This window comes from Notamacropus eugenii, chromosome 2, assembly GCF_028372415.1.
Source record: "Notamacropus eugenii isolate mMacEug1 chromosome 2, mMacEug1.pri_v2, whole genome shotgun sequence".
Classification (NCBI taxonomy): Eukaryota; Metazoa; Chordata; class Mammalia; order Diprotodontia; family Macropodidae; genus Notamacropus; species Notamacropus eugenii.
This window is the reverse complement of record NC_092873.1, coordinates 463,591,929-463,614,724: the sequence shown is the minus strand read 5'-3', so window position 1 is coordinate 463,614,724 and position 22,796 is coordinate 463,591,929. Positions and strand designations below refer to the sequence as shown.

The 22,796-nt window shown below is 38.0% G+C and overlaps 1 protein-coding gene across 8 annotated transcripts in view; it reads left to right on the top strand.

Moving 5' to 3' along the window:
- CACNA1E (calcium voltage-gated channel subunit alpha1 E) overlaps positions 1 to 22,796 on the top strand; it is a 412,651-nt gene that overhangs the window by 337,772 nt on the left and 52,083 nt on the right. For 6 of the 8 annotated variants that reach the window (XM_072648472.1, XM_072648471.1, XM_072648470.1 and 3 more), the window contains 7 exons: positions 1,257 to 1,417; positions 2,817 to 2,954; positions 4,063 to 4,264; positions 4,952 to 5,116; positions 6,210 to 6,320; positions 18,501 to 18,584; positions 21,517 to 21,642. In XM_072648472.1, coding sequence (XP_072504573.1) covers positions 1,257 to 1,417; positions 2,817 to 2,954; positions 4,063 to 4,264; positions 4,952 to 5,116; positions 6,210 to 6,320; positions 18,501 to 18,584; positions 21,517 to 21,642 — 987 coding nt within the window. The remainder of the gene's footprint in view (positions 1 to 1,256; positions 1,418 to 2,816; positions 2,955 to 4,062; positions 4,265 to 4,951; positions 5,117 to 6,209; positions 6,321 to 18,500; positions 18,585 to 21,516; positions 21,643 to 22,796) is intronic. The other 2 variants (XM_072648474.1, XM_072648475.1) reach the window with 2 other exon arrangements.

Sequence of the window (22,796 nt, the reverse complement as noted above, 5' to 3'; positions counted from 1 at the left end):
ATCAATAAAACATATTTACAGTAAATGCAAGTTTATTTCTGGGGGGAAAGTCGTAAGGAGTAGAATGATTGACTTGGAGTCAGGAAGACCTGAGTTCAAATCCCATCTCATACAACTTGTTGCTATTGAGTCATTTCAATTGTGTCCATCTCTTTGTGACCCCATTTGAGGTTTTCTTGGCAAAATGAGTGGTTTGCCATTTCCTTCTCTAGCTCATTTTACAGAGGAGAAACTGAGGCAAATAGGGTAAAGTGACTTGGCCAAGGTCAAACACCTAGTAGTGTGAATCTGGATGATGAGTCTTTCTGCTTCTAAGTCTGATGCTCTATCTACTGTGCTACCTAGTTGCCTCATATACTTAGCTGTGTAACTCCATGCAAGTCACTTAATCTCTCTCAGCCTCAGTTAACTCATCTGTAAAGTGGGGATAATAATAGCACCTACCTCAAGGGGTTCTGAGTATTGAATGAGTTAAAATATTAGGGAAAGCACTTTGTAAACTTTAAAATACTGTATAAATACTAGGTGCAATTTTTATTGAACATATTTATAGGCCCTAGGGAAGGAGACAGCATTACTTTCCTTAGATATTGATAAGAGAGAAAGGAGAGGAAATAATTATAGCAACCATCTGCCAGAAGAAAACAAACTTTCAACTTTAATATTCTATATTTGATGGATGTTCATTTCACAGCTCCGGGCCTCATTTTCCCCATTTGTAAAATGATGATTTCTAAACTTCCTTTCAGTTCTAGCCTTCTACAATTAGGTTTCTGTGCTTTTTACTAAAGCAGAATTCTCCACAAAGACAGCTTTGTTGGAAATTTCACAAATTTACAAAGGAACGTGCAAGGATGTATTAGTTTTGAACTCCTAGGCCTTTTATGTCACTTTTGATCTTATTGCTTTGGTCTGCCTTGAACATAGAAGAGGATCTGTCTCCTCTCCCTAGCAAGTAGTCTTTTCATTTATGTCCAGGAAAGGCATCTTTTGTCCCTGTGGTGCCCTTTGCTTAGGGAAGAGGGTTCTCTCATTGGGTCACTAGGGGTTGTAGATATGTGATGAGGGCTTTATTTTTTCTTCTGGTTGGTGGTGGGGAATCTAAGAACTGAAAATGAAAGTCCAGTGGCTTTGGAGTGCCAATGAACTCCTTCTGTAACTATTGATGGCTATGTGAAAAAAGGCAGTGTTTGGTGCCAAACTGAATTGTCCAGTACCTTCGAAATCCACCGGCTGATGTTTGCTTCTCTCCATAGGCTGTCTTTGACTGTGTAGTGACCTCCCTGAAGAATGTATTCAACATACTCATTGTCTACAAACTTTTCATGTTCATCTTTGCTGTTATCGCAGTCCAACTCTTCAAAGGGAAATTCTTTTATTGTACGGACAGCTCCAAAGACACAGAAAAGGAATGCATGTAGGTGCTGCAGATGGGTATGAAATCCTACCATCTTCCTAACAAAATAGTCCTGTTGAGTCCCAGGATAATAGAATCAGTGCCCAAAAAGGTTAATGGGTATATCTTTTCTACACCCCTTACGTGGTTATGGATTACCTTCAGTTTAAATTCCAAGAGTATGTGTAAGTCACACACAAGAGGACCCCCAAGTCACCCAGCAATGCATAGAATTATCTAGCTAAGTATAAGTCAGATTCTCCTTGTACTGCTCAAGGGCAGTGTTAGATGGAGAACAACAGAAATGGGGAGAAATCCCTTTTGGAGAAAATTCAATACTTTTTTATCGATGGGTATATCATTCAGCACAAAAGTCAATACTTCCCGCTAGAAAAGGAAATGGTCTGTCCTGGGACATGTGTAGGGAGGATTGTTTCCTTCTTTCTCATGCTAAATAAATAGCTCAAATCAAGGTCCATGGTTGCATTCTCTTCCTCTCTTTCCCTTGTTAGACTTCCTAGGAATTCTTAGTTACTGCTTCAAACAATAAAGCAATCTTACCTTAGAATGATCACCCCAATTCATCATTCAGAAACCACTCCATCAACCCATAAGATCATACTGTATGCAAAGCAATCTACTTTAGATTACTTGGAAATAAGGAGAAACATAGTCCCCTTTTGTAAGGGGTATTTGAAGTGCAGCAATAAACCTCAGACTTGAGAGTGATCATTAGCTCAATCCAATCCAGTTCAATTCACCAAATATTTCTGAAGCATTCCTTCATAAGCCAGGCATTGCCCCACTGGGTGTACAAAAATAAAAATGAAAATACCCCCTAACCTTAAGTAGTTTACTTAATAGGAAAAAATTTTCCAAGCACAAATAAGTAAAGGCAAACTATTTGCAGAGTAAATATGAAGTAATTTGGAAGGAATTATTGACAATTGGGGGGACCAAGAAGTGATTCATGTAGAAGGTGGTACTCAAGCTTACTGAGTATTGCCTAAAATGGAGGCTGGGATTTCAAGAGAAGAAAGTGAGGAGAGAGAACCATCTAGGCATGATTTCATCCTCCTCTCCTACTAGACCTTTGGACAAATAGCTAAATATGTTCAAGTACTTTAGTCTGCCCATTCTCCTAATTCCTTCTTTCATATTTTCTCCCCCTCTAATCCCCAAAATGTCCCTCCATGTATATGCTTCTTTTTCTTCTTTTCCATCTGTCCACAATTCTGTTACTAGGAGGAAAAATTAGGCATCAGTATAAGTCACAAATGTAGTTTTTCTGTAAATCTACTTTTATTCTTCCTTCCCCTAGCATGAGCATGTTATTACCCAGCAGAGAAGCAGATATTTCCTCTCTACATTATAAACTATGATGAAGAGGTTTGATTTTTGCTTTTTCTTTGCTTTGCAGAGGCAACTATGTGGATCATGAGAAAAACAAGATGGAGGTAAAGGGTCGTGAATGGAAGCGCCATGAGTTCCACTATGACAACATCATCTGGGCCCTGTTGACCCTTTTCACTGTGTCCACGGGGGAAGGCTGGCCACAGTAAGTAATGGACCCTGCCTCTCTATTAATGAACCCAAAGTGAGACTCCATGGTTGCTTTGAAAAAGGTCATTCAAGTTGAACAGAATTGATTTTGCCATTATTCAAGGGGGAAAAAGTGGTTCTTGTTGAGCAAGGTAAATAGAAAAGTGGTCACCCAAAATCCCTTTAGGGAAAAATTGGAAGGATAATAAGACAAGAAAGGTATTTGAGAAAGGGTGCTCTAGCCAATGAGGGTAGGATTTGAGAAGTATTTGTAGAGCAAAAAACTTTTGAATACCACACACACACACACACACACACACACACACACACACACACGTTTTTAGGAGAACAAGGACTAGTGAAACCAGGAGTTTCTCAAACAACCCCACTCTCTGGGCACACCTGCTACCCTCAGAACTATGGGCCAAGGTTGGGAATAAGGGAGCAACATTATAGAGAACAAAAAATTGAAGCTAAAGATACCTTCTCTCCTCATAACTTTTATGAGTAAAACCTGTTTCCTTACTTCCAATTAACCATATGTATAGATGACCATGTAGACATCCCCAAGCTACCACTGTTTGCCTCATAGAAGCAAATCCTACTCATTTACCAGGAAATAGCTGAAATCTTGAAGGCTGCATTTGCAAACCTAAACTATACAATTAAACAATACCATTATATTCTTACTTCTAGAGTTCAATACAAAATGAAAGAGCGATAAGAACAGTTTGCCATTTGTACTGAACCAACATGGTTATGGACATCAGAAACTTATATAATATGCCTAAACTGAGAAAGGAAAGGATAGCAAAGGAGGCAGGCTCATGAAACAAAGAGCCCAATCCCATGCCAACGCTTTTAGTGTTCAGCCCATGATGTGAATTGAGCAGCATGGTGTCATGGAAAGAGTGGTGCATCTGAAATCAGAAGATCTAGGTTCAGATCCTAACCCCATCATTTCCTAGCCAAGGGATCTTGGTCATTCTACTACCATGTGGTTCAGTTTCCTTATTGCATAAATGGGAACAGTAACACTTGTGAGGAAAGCCTTTTCTATGCCTTATACTATTAAAGAAATGTTTGTTTTTTACATTTTTCTCTCTATTTCCTGTGTTCACTAGAGTTTTGCAGCATTCTGTGGACGTGACTGAGGAAGACCGGGGTCCAAGCCGTAGCAACCGCATGGAAATGTCCATTTTTTATGTGGTGTACTTCGTGGTCTTCCCCTTCTTCTTTGTCAACATCTTTGTTGCCCTTATCATCATTACCTTCCAGGAACAAGGAGACAAGATGATGGAAGAATGTAGCCTGGAAAAGAATGAGGTAATACAGGATAGTTACTCAGGAGGCTCTGGAAAGAATTTGTTAGTCAAAAACATGGAGGCAAAAAGCTGAATCATCTGTCCATGATCCCATGATAGCAATAGATGTGGTTCATGTTTTATAAAACTTTAAAAGGTTTAAAATAGTGGATAGTTCAGAAAATAATTACAGTGCTGCTATTAATAGTTCTTAATTATTATTATTAATTATTAAAAGTAACAATGCTTTTAGGCATCATCTGCTTTTCTCCTCACCATAACCCTATGAGGTATTATAGTCTATCATATATATACATACATATATACATATATGTGTATATATATGTATATATGTATATGTGTGTATGTATATGTATGTATGAATGTATTATAGTCTCCAGGTTACAGATGAGGAAACAGTTTCAGAGATGTTACTCATTCAGGGTCATGTAGCTAGTTTGTGTTAGTTTCAGGAATTATTCAATGCCTAAGCACCTCACATGATTTATGATATGAAAGTGCTTCATTGCCTCTATATTCAGGCTTCTTTCCTGTATTTCTATCTAATTGGCCTCTTACTGATTTTGTCCTAGTCTTAGCCTTTTCCAAAAAGACATTAAAATTGTCCTCAACACTAACTTATGAAAAAAGTCTAAAGAACCCCTATTAAGGAATTTGAATCATGCTAATGGACTTGGCTTTCCTCCAGAGGGCGTGCATCGACTTTGCCATCAGTGCCAAACCGCTCACCCGCTACATGCCCCAGAATCGGCATACATTTCAGTACCGTGTCTGGCACTTCGTGGTGTCCCCATCCTTCGAATACACTATCATGGCCATGATTGCCTTGAACACCGTGGTGCTGATGATGAAGGTGAGAGGACTGCAAGTCTCAGAGGCATCAGAGCTCCAGGGTTCAGACTTTTCAGTCACATGACTATTTTTTATTTTCCCAAACATTAGGGAAATGTGCTTCCTTAGTGCTAAGGTGCTGTCCTCTAACTAACTGGGATTCCTTTCATGCCTGGCCCAACCGTCTAACCTCCAGGTCTCTTGGAATCCACTAAGTCAAACATCAAGGAAATAGATTACAGTATAATAATGGACGCAAGCCTCTCAAGACTGTTGTCACTATTAAGGAAGAAGAATAAGTAATAATGCCAAGTAGAACTGAATTTTAAGGAGTTGCTAGGAATGGAGAAGAACTAATTCCCATCTAATGCCATATGTCTCATTAAACAAGAAAGTTGCTAGCACTGCAATTTCACCTCTAGATAATGGTATATTTAATATTCAAATTAGAATTCTATGTTCCTATCCTATATACTTCAGTTTGTTCTGGAAAAACCAATAGCCTCACAGTACTGTTGGCAATTTCTGAGGCTTTGCATAGGACACGCTATCAAGCTATACCTAAGATCTAGAACATTCGGTCAGTAAACAAGCATTTATTAAGTAAAAACCTCCTATGTGCCAAGAACTGTGCTAAGCCCTAGGAATACAAAGAAAGGTAAAAGACAGTCCCTGTTCTCAAGGAGCTCACTCTGATAAGGGAGATAACATGCAAACAACTATGTACAAACAAAATTATGTACAGGATAAATAAGAGATATTCAAAAGAAGGAAGGTGCTAACTTTAAATGGGAATCAGAAAAGACTGCCAGTAGAAGGTGGGATTTTAGCTGAGACTTGAAATCAGGGATGCCAGGAGACAGAGGAGGTGGGAAAGAATGCCAGGCATGGGGGTCAGTCAGTGAAAATGCCCAGAATCAGAAGACGTAGTCTTATAGAAGAGACATTTGATCTTCTCTTGAAGCTAAAAGGCATCCCACTGTGGAGATAAGATATAACCAATCTTGATTGACAGGTAGTATTCCTCTCTCCATATCATCTTGACTCTCTCCCCCTATTTCTCCCTTCCCGCGTCTCTCTCTCTCTCTCTCTCTCTCTCTCTCTTTTTCTAACAGTATTACTCTGCTCCCTGTACCTATGAACTGGCACTAAAGTATCTGAATATAGCCTTCACCATCGTGTTCTCCCTGGAATGCATCCTCAAGATCATCGCTTTCGGCTTTTTGGTATGTCTCAGGGGTTTTGTTCCCAGCATCAGGGCTGTTGTAGTGTCCTCTGGTGCATTACTGACATTTGGTTTTGGTGTTAGTGCTTTTTCTGAAAGAGATACACATTTGCACATCCAAGCACAAACTGGTTTTAGTACTCTGAAAACATCATTAGTATCAAGGCATAAGATCATTTGGACATGAAAATAAAAAAGACTCTTTTATTACCAGTCACCTTTCCAGCCTATGCTAATTATTTTCTGAAAGCAAAAGAACACTGACCATTGCCTTTCTCTTAAAACAGCGGCTTACATGGGGGAGGAATCAGAGAGAAATGGAAATTAAGTAAACAGAATTTAGACATCCTTTCTGTGCTGGAACTAAGATTCCACTTTCAAACTGTAAATTTTCATCAGATTTTTCCAACCAAGTGAAAATTATGCCTTTTGCTGTGTTTTTGTTCAGGAACTCCCCATCTGACAATCTTTAACAGCACATAAGTAAAACTGTAATGGTTCAGCACTAAAAATCATCTCAAAGGTGGTCTAATTCAGTCCTGTTATTTCATAAGTAAGGCAGCCAAGGGCCATCACTGCTTTAACTTGGCCCACTGTCACTAGAAGGCAAGTCTCCTAGTTCCCACTGAGCTTATGGATGATGATTCTCATGGGTGGGATGAAGGGGAAAGTGGCATGGTTTTTACTCGAAATCTCCTTTTGTATCTTCTCAACTATCAATTATAATTTTAAAAAACACTTTATCCTCAATTCATAAGTTCTCCAAAGCATCAGAAAGGTCTCGACTTTTGCCTGAGTGTCCTCTCAGCCTTCCTTCCTTCTCCCTCCTACTAGTGTCATGCTTGCAGTAGGTGCAGTAAGACCAGCATGTTGGGAGATCCTTAGGATATAGACAAGCCCACTTGGCAGCCGTTTCACACATATTTGGGGGTGTGAACTACAATTTCAAATTACATGTGTGTATGTCTTTCCCTGAAAGAAGAAAAATATTATTCATTATCTGAATACGTGTTTGGCTGTTAGTAGTTCCAACTTGGCTCTGGACTGTATTTTGGTAATTGTTCTACAGAATGATTGTCATGATTTCCTTTGGTTTCCCAAATGGTTTTTTGTTTAAAAAATGATTAATTTGATAATTTGGGGTGGGAAATTGAGTGTTACCCACAAAACTGGCTGTGATGCTTTTATTGGACTCCCTTGGAATGCTGTGAGTGTTTTGAGACTGGGGAAATGAAAAGGAGATCAGGAAAACCGAACAAAAAGATATGTTTGTAGTGTGGACTAACCTTGCTGAAATGAAAGAGATAGAGGACCCAGCAACCACAACAAGCAAAGTTTTTCAATTCATTGTAAATACTTGTGCATGGTCCTGACGTTATCTTTGGTGTAAGTCCCTAATTACTCGCTGAATTGTGTTGAACACACACTTACGGGCCTTGATCCCACCCTGAGCCTGTCTTCTTTCCCCATCACTGCCCCCATCCCCTAAGGTTCTTATTCTATGATCAAGAAGCATTTCCATGTTTGTGAATTTTATAAAATGGAATCTTAGTGATCATTTCCATTTTACAAATAAGCAAAAGAGGCCCAGAGAAGTGAAATAACTTGCCCAAGATAGGTAACAGAGTTAATTATTAGCATAGCCACCAATCTATGTTTCCTGATCAGTGAGCTACAATGAAAAGAAACACCCAATTTATCATCAGACAAGCTAAAATCACATCCTGGGCCTGTTGCTAAACCACTTATTTGATGGTGACCCAACCTTTCCACTACTGTAGTCCTCAGTTTCCACATCTATAAAATGAAGGATTTGTACTAGATGACCTCTGACCTTCCTTTCCACTGTAGATGCATGCTTCCCTGTGCTCCCATCTTATCACAAATGGGAACATTCCATCCAAGGTGAAGATTAGGCAAAGCATCCCAAGACTCAAAATTGCAGTGGTTCCATATGAACTCTAGAATAAAATATAAACTACTCAATTTTATACTTAAAGCTTTTTGTAGTCTGGCCCCAACCTATCTTTCTAGAGTGATTTCATATCATTTCCTTTCATTCATTATGTCCCCATCAAATTGGCGTACTTATTACATGTAACCTAAACACAATCTTCTACTGCCTGTGTGTGTCTTCAATTCTTTCTCTCCTCATCTCTGCCTCCTGGAATCTGCAGCTCTATTTACATCTCAGCTGAAGCACTAACTCTTATTTGAGACTTCTTGATCCCTCAGCTGATAAGCATTTATTAAACGTTTACTCTATGTCAAGACTTGTTCTAGTCACTGATGACTCAAAGACAAAGAACTCTTCAAGGAGCTCACATTCTATTACAGAAGAAAACATGTACATAAACAAGTATGCATGAAAAATTACAAAATAAAGACTGCATATTTATGGGGAGGGGGCTATAGGTTTTGGGATTGGAGTTGGGGCAGGGTCTGGGGGAGGTGTATCAAGAAAGACTTCATGTTGAAAGTGGATCCTGGGGAGAATTTGAGAGGAATCATGGGACTTTAAGAGGCAGATGTGAAATGGAAATGCACTCTGGGCAGGGGGATAGACAGCACAGTGAGATGAAATGCAGTATTGTGACAGAGTGTGGAAAGAAGAGTATTGTATAATAAGATTGGAAAGGTAGTTGTGAAAAGCTTTAACAGACAAAGAGCAGCTTGTATGAGATCCTAGCATCAATAGGGAGCCATTAGAAATGACTATGTAAGCGAGGTCTGGCATAGGTCAGATCTGTTCCTTTAGGAAAATCATTTTGGCAACCGTGGGGAAGAATGATTAGAGAAGGGAGATGCTGGAGGCAGGGAGAACAGTTAGGAGATTTCCGTGTCAGAGATAGTATCCTAACCCAAATCTTCTGCCTCCAGAGGCAGTGCTTTTTCCACTGTGCCAAGCTGCCTCCCGTGGGACACATCCTACCCTTTGCCATGATAGCCAATCACTGAGAGGGTTATCAAATACAAGCCTACCACCTACCGCTCCTCCCCTCTACCCTTCCTGCTTCCATACTGTTCCCAATTTCCCACCTTCTCCCCCAAGTTTTATCTTAAAGGAAGTGATAACTGCCACTTGTGTACCCATAGCAGCTGTTCAGGCTCCATTGGGGAAATTTCTCACCATGTGTTAAGTTTGAGATACATGCAGCATATCTAGTTTGAAATATCCAATAGGCATTTAGAGATGTGCCAATGGACCTCAGGAGAGAGCCTAAGGTTTTGTATATAAATTTGGGAGTCATTTACAGAGTGATGATAATTAAACCCATGGGCTCTGATGGGGTCACAAAATAACAAACTGAGAAGAGTAAACATAAGAGGGTTGAGGATATATCTTGAGGTATACCCACAGTTAGTTGGCATGACATGAGTTCTACAAAGGAGACCAAGGAGAAATGTCATCAAGGGAAAGAATAGTGTCACAAAAATCCAAACAGGAGAAGAAACATGACTGAGAGTGTCAAAGGCTATAGAAAGATGAAGAAGAATGAGGGCTGAAGAATCTGGTGCTTAGCCAAATCAGTCTTTATCAGATGCTGAGTGAACAATTAGGTTTAGTTAACCCCAGATGACAAGGGGTTAAAGTGAGTGAGAGGAAAAGAAATTAAAGTGATATGGGCAGATAGCAAGTTTTGCAGAGTGAGACATGAATTTTTGGACATGTACAAAATAGAAATTTGCTTCATTTGACCATGCATATTTGTTGCAAAGGTTTTTCTTTTCTTTTTTTAATTGATAAGTTTGAGGAAAAGAGAAAAATTATTCTCAATAACAAAAAAAAAAGAAGGGGAAATGGAATTGGTTGAGAAAAGGAGGAGAAATAAAGGATGGTAGCTTGAGGTTGTAGTATCTACTTAGTAAAAAACTCACTCAACATGGATTCATCTTTTGGTAGTAGGGCAAGAATTTTTTCAGCACTGAAATTATCTACTTGGGTAGTTACATTGATCAAACTAACCAAATAATTATTTATTGTCAATCAATGATTATTTATAAGCCTGGTTTATCATCCAGAAGTCATTGGGTTTACTAATTTATTTTAGTGTGTAGTCACTGTGCAAGCAAACTAAGTATATAATTTTATACAGTTGCCTTAATATAAAAAAAAAAAAACAAAAACAAACTATGAGTGGAGAAAAAAAACCCTGCTTTTTAAAAGAAACATCTTCTGTGGAGAGACTATTTTGAACAGATATGATTTTGTTATCCAAACTGATATACTTGTGTCACCTATAAAAATTCTTATTTGCACTTAAAATCTTGAAAACAGAATTTTTTAATCTACTTTAAAGTCTTTCAAATGAGTTTTGGTGGTATTTTAACCATTTGTTTAAAAAAAACAGAAATGGTGGGCGGAGCCAAGATGGCAGAGTGAAAGCAACGACTCACCTAAGCTCCTGGAAAAACTCCTCTGGATATCTCCGGGGGGAGAGTCTGACCAGACTTTGGAGGTGTAGAATCCAGTGTGTGACGGACTTTGACGGATTCGGAGCCCAGGCTGGACCGGAGGGTCCATGGGAGGGATCTGTTCCGCAGGGGTAAGACCCCAGCGCACAGCGCAGCGCGGTCGGCGGGCCAGGGCGGAGGGGACCAGAGGAGCCCGAGAATGGCGGGCGAGACCAGCGGAGAAGGAGATAAGCCAGGCCGAGCCAGTGAGAGCCGCTGAGTGCCAGACATCAGCGCAGCAGCCCTTGAAATCTTCAGCCTGAAGATGGACTTCGGTGGGTCACTACTTGAACTTCCAGGAACTGGGATGGCAGAGTGATCAGTAAGTGCTCTCTCCTCCCCCCTGATGACCGTGAGGGAACCATAAAATTCTTCCCCAGATTAATCCTGGATCAGCGGGAACAGCAGAAGGGGGCGGGTGGTCTCATAACACCAGAGGCTGGAAAAGTGGCAAAGGGGGATTCTTCCTACGGTAGCGGAGACGGCTGGAGGGACAGACGACCCAGGGCAGAGAAAATTCGCACTGAGACCCAGGCAAGCCTCAGAGCCGGGAGACGAGCCCAAGGAGGGGCGGGAACATGCGTTAGCTTCTAGGCGTGCCCCAGCCCTCCAGGGGAAAAGGGAAGACAATAGGGAAGCTGGGATCACCATCCCTGGACCTTGCCTTTGCCTCAAGTCAGCTGAGGAGATATCCTGAGGACAGACCACCCCTCCCACATACCTAACAAGCTAACCCCAGGGTTGATCGGGGAAACAAAAAACAAAAGCCTGCTTTTAGCCTAGACACACATCAGCTCAACTTAAAGATCTGTACCTTCGGACTGAAAGAACCAAAAGCTACAACACTCAGCCAACATCATGAATCGGAAAAAGCAGACGAAAAGTGAAAAAACCATAGAATCTTTCTACGGGGATAAGGACCAAAACACAAACACCAAAGAGGTTAGAGCTGAGACTGTACTTCCATCTGAAACCTCAGATGGGACTATGAATTTCTCGCAAGCACAACTAGATTACCTGGAACGTCTGAAGAAGGATATAAAAGAAAAACTGGCCAATGATTTTAAAACTATAAAAAAAGAATTCACTGATGAGAACATCACCCTGAAAAAGAAAATTGAAGAAATGGAAAAGGAAGTTCAAAAATTAACTGGAGAGAATAATTCCCTAAAAGAAAGAGCTAATCAAATGGAAAAGGAAACCCAAAACCTAATTGGGAAAATTGATCAGATGGAAAAGGAAACCCAAAACCTAACTGGGAAAATTGGTCGAATGGAAAAAGAAGTACAAAAATTAAATGGAGAAAATAGCTCCTTAAAGGGAAAAATTGGTCAGATGGAAAAGGAGATGGAAAAGCTAACTGAAGAAAATACTACAATGAAGATTAGAATTGGGCAAGTAGAAACTAATGACTCAATGAGGCAACAAGAATCAGTCAAACAAAATCTAAAGAATGAAAAGATAGAAGAAAATGTAAAATATTTAATTGGAAAAACAACTGACCTGGAAAATAGATCCAGGAGAGAAAATCTAAGAATTATTGGCCTGCCAGAAACCCATGATGAAGAAAAGAGTCTGGACAATATGTTCCAGGAAATCATCAAGGAAAACTGTCCAGAAGTAGTAGACTCAGAGGGCAAAATAGTCATCGAAAGAATCCACCGTTCCCCTCCCAAAAGGGATCCCAAACTCAAAACCCCAAGAAATATAGTTGCCAAATTCCAGAGCTATCAAGTGAAGGAGAAAATACTACAAGCAGCGAGAAAGAAACAATTCAAATATCAAGGACACACAGTCAGGATCACACAGGACCTTGCAGCTTCTACATTAAAAGATCGAAAGAATTGGAACCCAATATTCCGTAAGGCAAAGGAGTTGGGACTTCAACCAAGGATCAACTACCCAGCAAAGTTCAGCATAACATTTCAGGCAAGGAGAAAGTCATTCAACGAAATAAGGGATTTCCAGAGCTTCCTGACCAAAACACCAGAACTCAATAGACAATTTGATCTTCAAATGCAGGTCTCCAGAGAATCATAAAAAGGTAAACAGAGGGGAAAAAACAAAAACAAAAACTTGCTACTCAATTAGGGCAAACTGTTTACCTCCCTATAAGGGAAGATGATACCTGTTAATCTTGAGAACTGTGCAGCTATTATGATAAAAGGGATATATGTAGAGGGAACGGGCATAAAGTAAATGATGTCATGTCAAAAATATGATTTAAGTATGAGAAGGGAATGTAATAGGAGGTGTGGAAAGGGGGAAGCAGAAAATGGCAAATTATATCACAGGAAGAAGTACAAAACTATAGTAGAGGGAAGGAGGGGAGGGAGATGAGCATTGTTTGAGAGGTACTCTCATCTGATTTGTTCAAAGGAGGGAACAATAATCTTAAGTAGATAAGCCTAACTAGCTCTATAGGTAGTAGGAGGGGAAGGGGGAAGAAAGGGGAGGGTGGCTAAGAGGGAGGAAAGAAGCAATAAGAGTAAAGGGGACTAAAAGGGAGGGGGGTCAAAAGAAGGAGGGGAAGGCTGCAGGAGGAGGGGGAGAAAAGTGAATACTATTGAGGAGGGGAAGGGAGACGGGAGAGCTAAAAGCACAAATGGTGGGAAAGAGGTTGGAGGGAAATACACAGATTGTAATCATAACTGTGAATGTGAATGGAATGAACTCTCCCATAAAACGGAGACGGATAGCAGAAAGGATTAAAAGCCATAATCCAACAATATGCTGCTTACAAGAAACACATTTGAAACGGGGGGATACACATAGGATAAAGGTCAAAGGATGGAGCAGAATATATTGTGCTTCAGCTCATGTAAGAAAGGCAGGAGTAGCAATCCTAATCTCAAACAAAGCAAAAGCAGAAATAGATCTAATCAAAAGGGATAGGGATGGAAACTATATCTTGCTAAAAGGCACCATAGACAATGAAGCAATATCATTACTAAACATGTATGCTCCAAGTGGTATAGCATCCAGATTCTTAGAGGAGAGGTTGGGGGAGTTGAAGGAAGAAATTGATAGCAAAACTATACTAGTGGGGGACCTCAACCTCCCCCTCTCTGAACTCGATAAATCCAACCTCAAAATAAACAAGAAAGAGGTTAAGGAGGTAAATAAAACTCTGGATAAGGTAGATATGATAGATCTTTGGAGAAAATTAAATGGGAATAGAAAGGAATACACTTTTTTCTCAGCGGTACATGGAACATTTACAAAAATTGACCATGTACTAGGACATAAAAATCTCACAATCCAGTGCAGAAAGGTAGAGATAATCAATGCATCCTTTTCAGATCATAATGCATTAAAAATTACATGTAATAAAAGGCCATGGAAAGAGAAACCAAAAATCAATTGGAAACTAAATAATCTAATTCTAAAGAAGGGTTGGGTTAAAGAAGAAATCATAGAAACAATCAACAATTTCATTCGAGAGAATGACAATAGTGAGACAACATACCAAAACTTATGGGATACTGCAAAAGCAGTTATTAGGGGAAGTTTTATATCTCTGAATGCTTACATAAATAAAATAGAGAAAGAGGAGATCAATGACTTAGGCTTGCAGTTGAAAAAGCTAGAAAAAGAACAAATTGAAAATCCCCAAGTAAATACCAAATTAGAAATACTGAAAACCAAAGGAGAGATTAATAAAATTGAAATTAAGAAAACTATTGAATTAATAAATAAAATCAATAGTTGGTTTTATGAAAAAACTAATAAAATTGATAAACCTTTGGTCAATCTGATTAAAAAAAAGAAAGAAGAAAACCAAATTACTAATATTAAAAATGAAAGGGGTGAACTCACCTCCAATGAGGAGGAAATTAAAACAATAATTAGAAACTACTTTGCCCAACTTTATGCCCACAAATTCGATAATCTAAACGAGATGGATGAATATTTTAAAAAATACAAATTGCCCAGATTAACAGAAGAGGAGGTTGAATACTTAAACAACCCCATCTCAGAAAAAGAAATTGAACAAGCCATCAATGAACTCCCTAGGAAAAAATCTCCAGGGCCAGATGGATTCACAAGTGAATTCTATCAAACATTTAAAGAACAGTTAATTCCAATACTACATGCACTATTCTTGAAAATTGGGGAAGAAGGAGTCCTCCCAAATTCTTTCTATGATACAAATATGGTTTTGATACCCAAACCAGGAAGAGACAAAACAGAGAAAGAAAATTATAGACCAATTTCCCTAATGAATATAGATGCAAAAATTTTAAATAAGATTCTAGCAAAACGAATACAGCATCTTATCACGAGATTAATACATTATGATCAGGTAGGATTCATACCAGGACTACAGGGCTGGTTCAATATTAGGAAAACTATTAGCATTATCGATCACATCAACAACAAAGCTAACAAAAACCACATGATTATCTCAATAGATGCAGAAAAAGCTTTTGACAAAATACAACATCCATTCCTACTAAAAACATTGGAGAATGTAGGAATAAAGGGAACTTTCCATAAAATAATAAGCAGTATCTATCTAAAACCTTCAGCAAGCATTATATACAATGGGGATAAGCTAGATGCATTCCCAATAAGATCAGGGGTGAAACAAGGTTGTCCATTATCACCACTATTATTTAATATGGTACTAGAAATGTTAGCTGTAGCAATTAGACAAGATAAAGATATCCAAGGAATTAAAATAGCCAAAGAAGAAACTAAGTTATCACTCTTTGCAGATGATATGATGATTTACCTAGAGAATCCCAGAGATTCAAGTAAAAAATTACTAGAATTAATAAACAACTTTGGCAAAGTTGCAGGGTACAAAATAAACCCACACAAATCTTCTGCATTCCTATATATTAGCAACAAAGTCCAACAGCAAGAGATAGAAAGAGAAATCCCATTTAAAGTTAGGGTAGACAGTATAAAATACTTAGGAGTCTACCTGCCAAAACAAACCCAGGGATTATATGAACACAATTACAAGACACTTTTTGCACAAATAAAGTCAGATTTAAGTAAGTGGAAAAACATTAGTTGCTCATGGGTAGGCCGTGCTAATATAATAAAAATGACAATTCTACCCAAATTAATATACTTATTTAGTGCCATACCAATTAAACTATCAGACAATTACTTTCTAGAGCTGGACAAAATAATATCAAAATTCATTTGGAAAAACAAAAGGTCCAGAATATCAAAGGGACTAATGAAAAGAAATGCTTGGGAAGGTGGCCTAGCGCTACCAGACCTCAAACTGTACTATAAAGCAGCAATTATCAAAACCACTTGGTACTGGCTAAGAAACAGAGAGGTAGACAAGTGGAATAGACTTGGCACTCAAGATGCAGTAGGCAAGGAATATAGCAACCTTCTGTTTGATAAACCCAAGGACCCCAGCTTCTGGGATAAGAACTCATTGTTTGACAAAAATTGCTGGGAAAACTGGATAACAGTGTGGCGGAAATTAGGCATAGACCCATACCTGACACCGTACACAAGAATAAAGTCCAAATGGGTACATGATTTAGGTATAAAGATTGATACCATGAATAAACTGGAGAAGCAAGGAATAGTGTATTTATCAGATCTATGGAGAAGGGAAGAATTCTTTACTAAAGGAGAGATAGAATGCATTATGAAATGCAAAATGGATAACTTTGATTACATTAAACTGAGAAGTTTTTGCACAACGAAACCCAATGCAACCAAAATCCGGAGGGATGTAGTAAATTGGGAAAGAATTTTTACAGCTAAGCTCGGGGATAAAGGCCTCATTTCTAGAATTTATAGAGAACTGATCCAAATGTATAATCATACAAGTCATTCCCCAATTGATAAATGGTCAAAGGATATGAACAGGCAATTTTCAGAGGAAGAGGTTAAGGCTATCTATAGTCATATGAAAAAATGCTCTAAATCACTATTGGTTAGAGAGATGCAAATCAAAACAACTCTGAGGTACCACATCACACCTATAAGATTGGCAAACATGACAGAACAAGAAAATGATAAATGCTGGAGAGGATGTGGGAAAGTTGCAACACTAATTCATTGTTGGTGGAGCTGCGAGCGCATCCAACCATTCTGGAGAGCAATTTGGAACTATGCCCAAAGGGCTACAAAAATGTGCATACCGTTTGACCCAGCAATATCGCTACTAGGACTATATCCCCAAGAGATCATAAAAATGGGAAAGGGTCCCACATGTACAAAACTATTTATAGCAGCACTCTATGTAGTTGCCAAAAACTGGAAGTCAAGGGGATGTCCATCAATTGGGGAATGGCTGAATAAATTATGGTATATGAATGTAATGGAGTACTATTGTGCCATAAGAAATGATGAACAAGAAGACTTCAGAGAGGCCTGGAAGGACTTATATGACCTGATGCTGAGTGAAAGGAGCAGAACCAGGAGAACTTTATGCACAGCAACGACCACAGTGTGTGAGAGTTTTTTCTGGTAGACTTAGATTTTTGTAATAACACAAGAACTTCTTACCAAAAAAAAAAAAAAAAATCCTAATGGAGGATCTCAAGGCAAAATGCCTGCCACACTCAGAGAGAGAAATATGGAAGTCACTCACATATTGTAGCAGATCATGTTTGTGTATGTGTGTGTGTTTGTGTATCATGTTCTGATTTGTTATACGATTTCTTTCATTTATCTTAGTATGACTACATAGCATGACTATAGTGAAAATATACTCAATAGGAAAGTATATGTAGAATCTATACAGAATTGTATGCAGTCGTGGGGAGGGAGGGGGGGAGTGGGGGGTAGGTGGGGGGGATAAAATCACAATTGTATGGCAGTGATTGTTAAACATTACAAAATAAAAAAAAAATAAAAAAAATAAAAAAAATAAAAAAAACAGAAATGTAATATTTTCTGACTAGTTTGTAAGAATAACTGTTTGACATAAGGAAAGATGAAATTTACTATTTTAATTTCAACCCAAACCTTTGTCAATTTAGTTCATTTCAATATTTAGCTTTAATGACTGTAATAACTGAAAAAAGATACATCGGAAAAGTAGAGCCAAATGGAAGAAGTATATCATTGATTCATCTTGTTAATTCATGACACTCTTTTTCAATCCCGTTGACATGTCATCTGGTCATGCAATGAGTTGTTTGAGTACCTACCTTGTTAACCTCATCATGTCACAAGAGGGATTAGACCTGTTTTTGTTTGATAGAGCAGATCTGGGAAGAATGAGCAGAAATGGCAGAAAATTAAATTTCAGCTTGACATAAGGAAGAGCTTAACAAATAGGGCCCTGCAAAAATGAACTGAGCTGCCTCCAGAGGTGGAGCCTCATTCATTTATTGGAAAACTTTAAGATGATGCTCAATGACTACTTATTGCCTCTTTTGCAAAGGGGATTCCTATTGAAGTACAGGTCAGAGTAGATAAGTCTCTTTCAACTCAGATTTTGTGATTTTCTATGGAACATTATGATCATAAATCCCATTTCCAATATAAACTCAATACAAACCATTCTGCGACTATCCAAAAGAATTAGTAGCTTCATTGGAAAATGGCAGATTTTGCAGCTGGTGAAGAAGAAATGAGGTTTCTGGTTGAAAAATAATACAATATAAGTAAAAGTTATTGTGAATTTGTGTATCAACTGATATTACTTAATGCAAGATGGCAAATTTGAAGCAAGATAACCAAAGATCTTTTCTCTCTTCTTTTATGTATTTCCTTGACGTTGGTCATCTGGCAGAATTATTTCCGAGACACCTGGAACATCTTTGATTTCATCACAGTCATTGGCAGCATCACAGAAATTATTCTGACGGACAGCAAGGTGAGTTTTAAATCTATCTATCTATCTATCTATCTATCTATCTATCTATCTATCTATCTATCTGTCTGTCTGTCTGTCTGTCTGTCTGTCTGTCTGTCTGTCTGTCTGTCTATCTATCTATCTATCTATCTATCTATCTATCTATCTATCTATCTATCTATCTATCTATCTAGATTTAACATGCAGTACTCCCATTTATCCAATCAAGCCTGGAAGCATTACTTTTTATTTAACCCACTTAGACCACACAATGCCATAGATCAAATTCCAATACTCATAGTGTCAGGTATACCCTAATATTTAGGCAGACAGGTGGCATAGTGGATAGAGCACTGGACTTGGACACAGAAAGACCTGATTTCAAATCCACCCTCAGATACTTACTAGCTATGTGACTCTTGATTTCCTTATCTATAAAATAGGGACAATAATAACACCTGCTTCCCAGAGTTGTTGTCAGAATCAAATGAGACAATATGTAAAATGCTTTACAAATTATAATGGACTTAACACAGTGCTTGGCACATAGCACTATAGAAATGTTCCTGCTATTATTATTTTTACTTATATTTATTTAGTGTCATTGACCTCACTCCTGAGCTTTCAATCTTCACATCACTGAGTGTAAGTCCATTCCTATAACAAAAAGGGCAGATGCATGTTGGGGTGCAAACAGTCTGACATGCTAGGTAGCACCAAATCAAACAAGTACTTACAAAACCCCGACAGTGGGCCCAGGGTTGGATTTATTTCTGGGAGGAAATTTAAAGGAGACAGAATATATATGGACCATGTCCTTAAGAAGTAGGTGATCTAGTTAGAGAGATGACAGTTAGTGACTAATATAAGGTGGTATTTATTGCACTAGGGCATTGTATTACTTTCTTGATGTACATAGAAGACATCCAGTTATATGGCTACAGTGAAAAATATATGTAAAAATTTCATCTCATGGTGACTTCCTCTAATGACATCAAAATGTCATTCTTATTCAATATGTATACAGTTCTTTGTGTACAGCAAGAAAAAAAAATAAAGATCAAGACATATTACTTCTACAGTTATCAAGGAGAACACTAAGGTTGTATATATGGAGACCTACTGGCATCCTGAGATGAAAATTCAATGGAAATTATACGTCTAAATAAATGAGCATCTTTGTAATGCCAGGTTTAACGAATACTTTTGCCAACACTAAAATGGACAACAATGGATTTAGAAAGTATCCAACAAAAATTCATATGATATGAATAAAACAGCATTCATCATTCCAAAGCAGCTGTAGAAAGGTTAATACTTCCTTGTAAAAAAAAAAAAAAAAAAGGAAGAGAACTGATGGATATGTTCATATCATATGATAATAATGTAATAGATTTACAGAGTCACTTCCTGAACAGACACCACTTCACAAAACAATGAAAAAGCTGTTCATAGATACTTGCCTCTGCATCATTCTTACTAAATGTAATCCATATTTGTTTACCTCCAAATGGAGCTTGTATAATGGTAAAGGTTCAAAAATAAAATGAAAACACCCTAAGTGAGCAGCATGTACATGAACATGGCCAATAATATGCTTACTACAACACATCAAAGACATGAAGGTATATGGATTTTTGAAAAAATTAATAGTGATTAATAAGAACAATACAAGATTAGCTCATTGCTATCAGAAATTATGTAAGCTTATCCTAAGGACACAATATTTGTTAATCAATGCTGGTTTTGAAAGGAAATGATAGAAACTGTACAATATTGTTTCAGGTTACAAAAATTTTTTTGTTTCCTTGTTTTTAGTTATATCACAAGTCTTTGTGATCTCTTTTGGGGTTTTCTTGACAAAGATGCTGGAATGGTTTGCCCTTTCTTTCTCCAGTTCACTTTACAGATGAAGAATGTGAGGCAAATAGGGTTGAGTGACTTGCCCACAATCACACAGCTAGTGTCTGAGGCCAGATTTAAATCTAGGTCTTTCTGATTCCAGGTCTGACACTCTATCCACTGTTCCACCTAGTACAATTTAGCACCTTTCAAGTACCTAAAAAATACAATAAAGGGACAAAAATTATACACTGAAAGTTAGCTAACATGATAAATTCCTATACAAATAAACTCATAAATATCCTTGAGAATTCAGCAAATAACTGGAAAACTGTATCTGCAATAGCCCTGATTTAACACTGAGCAATAAAAATTTTGAAACATTATTTTAGTAGATACTGCCATATTGGATACTCATAACCTATTGTCTATGCGGAATGAAAAATTTTCAAAATATCGATGTTAGTAGAGGAAATGAAAGCAATGTAGAAAGCGAAGGAAGCAGATCTCCCTCTTGTACTGCCACTCATTGTCCCACATATGCTTCCTGTAAGCCTGCAGAGATGAATACACAACCCAACACTTTGACTCAGTTTTAAAAGCAATCATTTTGCTCACCTACCCAATAGTCTATTACTTTGGAAGCATAAAATAATAATAGTAAGATAGTGATTTCTTGGAGCCATTTCTCTCTAAGTTCCATGAAATATAGGGTGAGAATAAGAACGAGTGATAATTAATGAACATTTACATTGTGATTTAAAGTTTTTGTGTATATATATCTATATATAGATATGTAATCTCATTTAAACCTCTCAACAACCCTATGTGGTATGTACAATGGGTATTATGTTCTTCTTTAACAGATAAGAAAACTGAGGCTCAGAGAGGTTAAATGACTTGGTCATCATCACTAGGTATCAGAGATAGGGATCAGGCATAGGGAAGATTGGGATCATTCCACTTTGCCCCCATGGCAGCTAGAGGTAGGGTTTTGAGAAGACACGTAGAAATGATGCTTCGTTCTAGGATTAGTCCAGTGCTGTGAATACTGGTATTTAGTCATTTCTAAATGCTCAACATGTCAGTAATTTCCATCTCCCTCCTCCAGCTGGTGAACACCAGTGGCTTCAACATGAGTTTTCTAAAGCTCTTCCGAGCAGCCCGCCTCATTAAGCTCCTCCGACAGGGTTATACCATCCGCATTTTGTTATGGACCTTTGTTCAGTCATTTAAGGTAAGAAACACTGGCTTTTTTTCTCTTCAGATTGGAAAGGTCATGAAAACTGTGCCACAGGAGGCAGCATGGCAAAAAAATAAAGGTGTCATTTGGCATCTTTGTTCTTTTGTGTGTGTGTGTGTGTGTTTTAATTTGTACTTTGAGAATGGTAAAACAGAATATTTATCAAAAAGTGTTATATAAATTTAGTATTTTCATTTTATTATCACTCATGACATTCAGATATGCTACAGGTCAAGTCATCTACAATGAAGTATAATCTCTTACTGGATAAACTTAATAAAATGCACTCACTCTGGTGTGTCAGTCTGGCCATCCTTGGTTTGGAAGAAAGAGAAAAGGTTACCTTTGTACTGATTTAGATAATTTTTTTTTCCTAAATAGCAATGAGGCAATTGTATACATTTTAACAACATGCACCTGAAGCTACTTTCTTTTACGTTTTATGTTTTTTTTATTTCCTGTGCCAGACTTCAAAAAACTTCATCTTTTGAGTTTTAGCAAGGTCACTTGAGTCACACCATTTCATAGTTGGCCTCCCCATTGGCATTATAACTGGAAGATGTCCTTGGTTTTATTGGGCACCTTATGTGCTAGCATCATATGGGACATTGGACTCCATTTTTTTTTTTTTTGCAGTAGTGCTGTACTTTATCCTATTCAGACAACACTTGAAGTTATTGTACACAATTTTAGATGTAACCTTTTTTAAAGGAATATCACCAAGGGTATGCCAAAAGGAGGGTTGCCAGAATGAAGAGGTAACTTAAACCATGTCATATGTGGATTGATTAGAGGAACTAGAGAGATTTAGCCTACAGAAGAGAAGACTTGGGATGAAGTTGGAAGAAAAAAGGGAGCTATTGTCATAGATATCTTTGAATATTTAGAAAGTTATCTTATCCAATAGGTATGTAATGTGACTGAAGGAAACATTTGCATGAAACTCTCCTCTACTTTTAGAGACTGATTATTCAATGCTATGTGTGTGCAGGCAGCTAGGTTAAGCAGTACATAGAATGCCTGAGCCAGGAGTAAAAAAAATCGTCTTCCTGAATTCAAATCTGGCCTCAGACACTTACTAGCAATGTGAAACTGGACAAGTCACTTAACTCAATTTGTCTTGGTTTCCTCATCGGTAAAATGAGCCA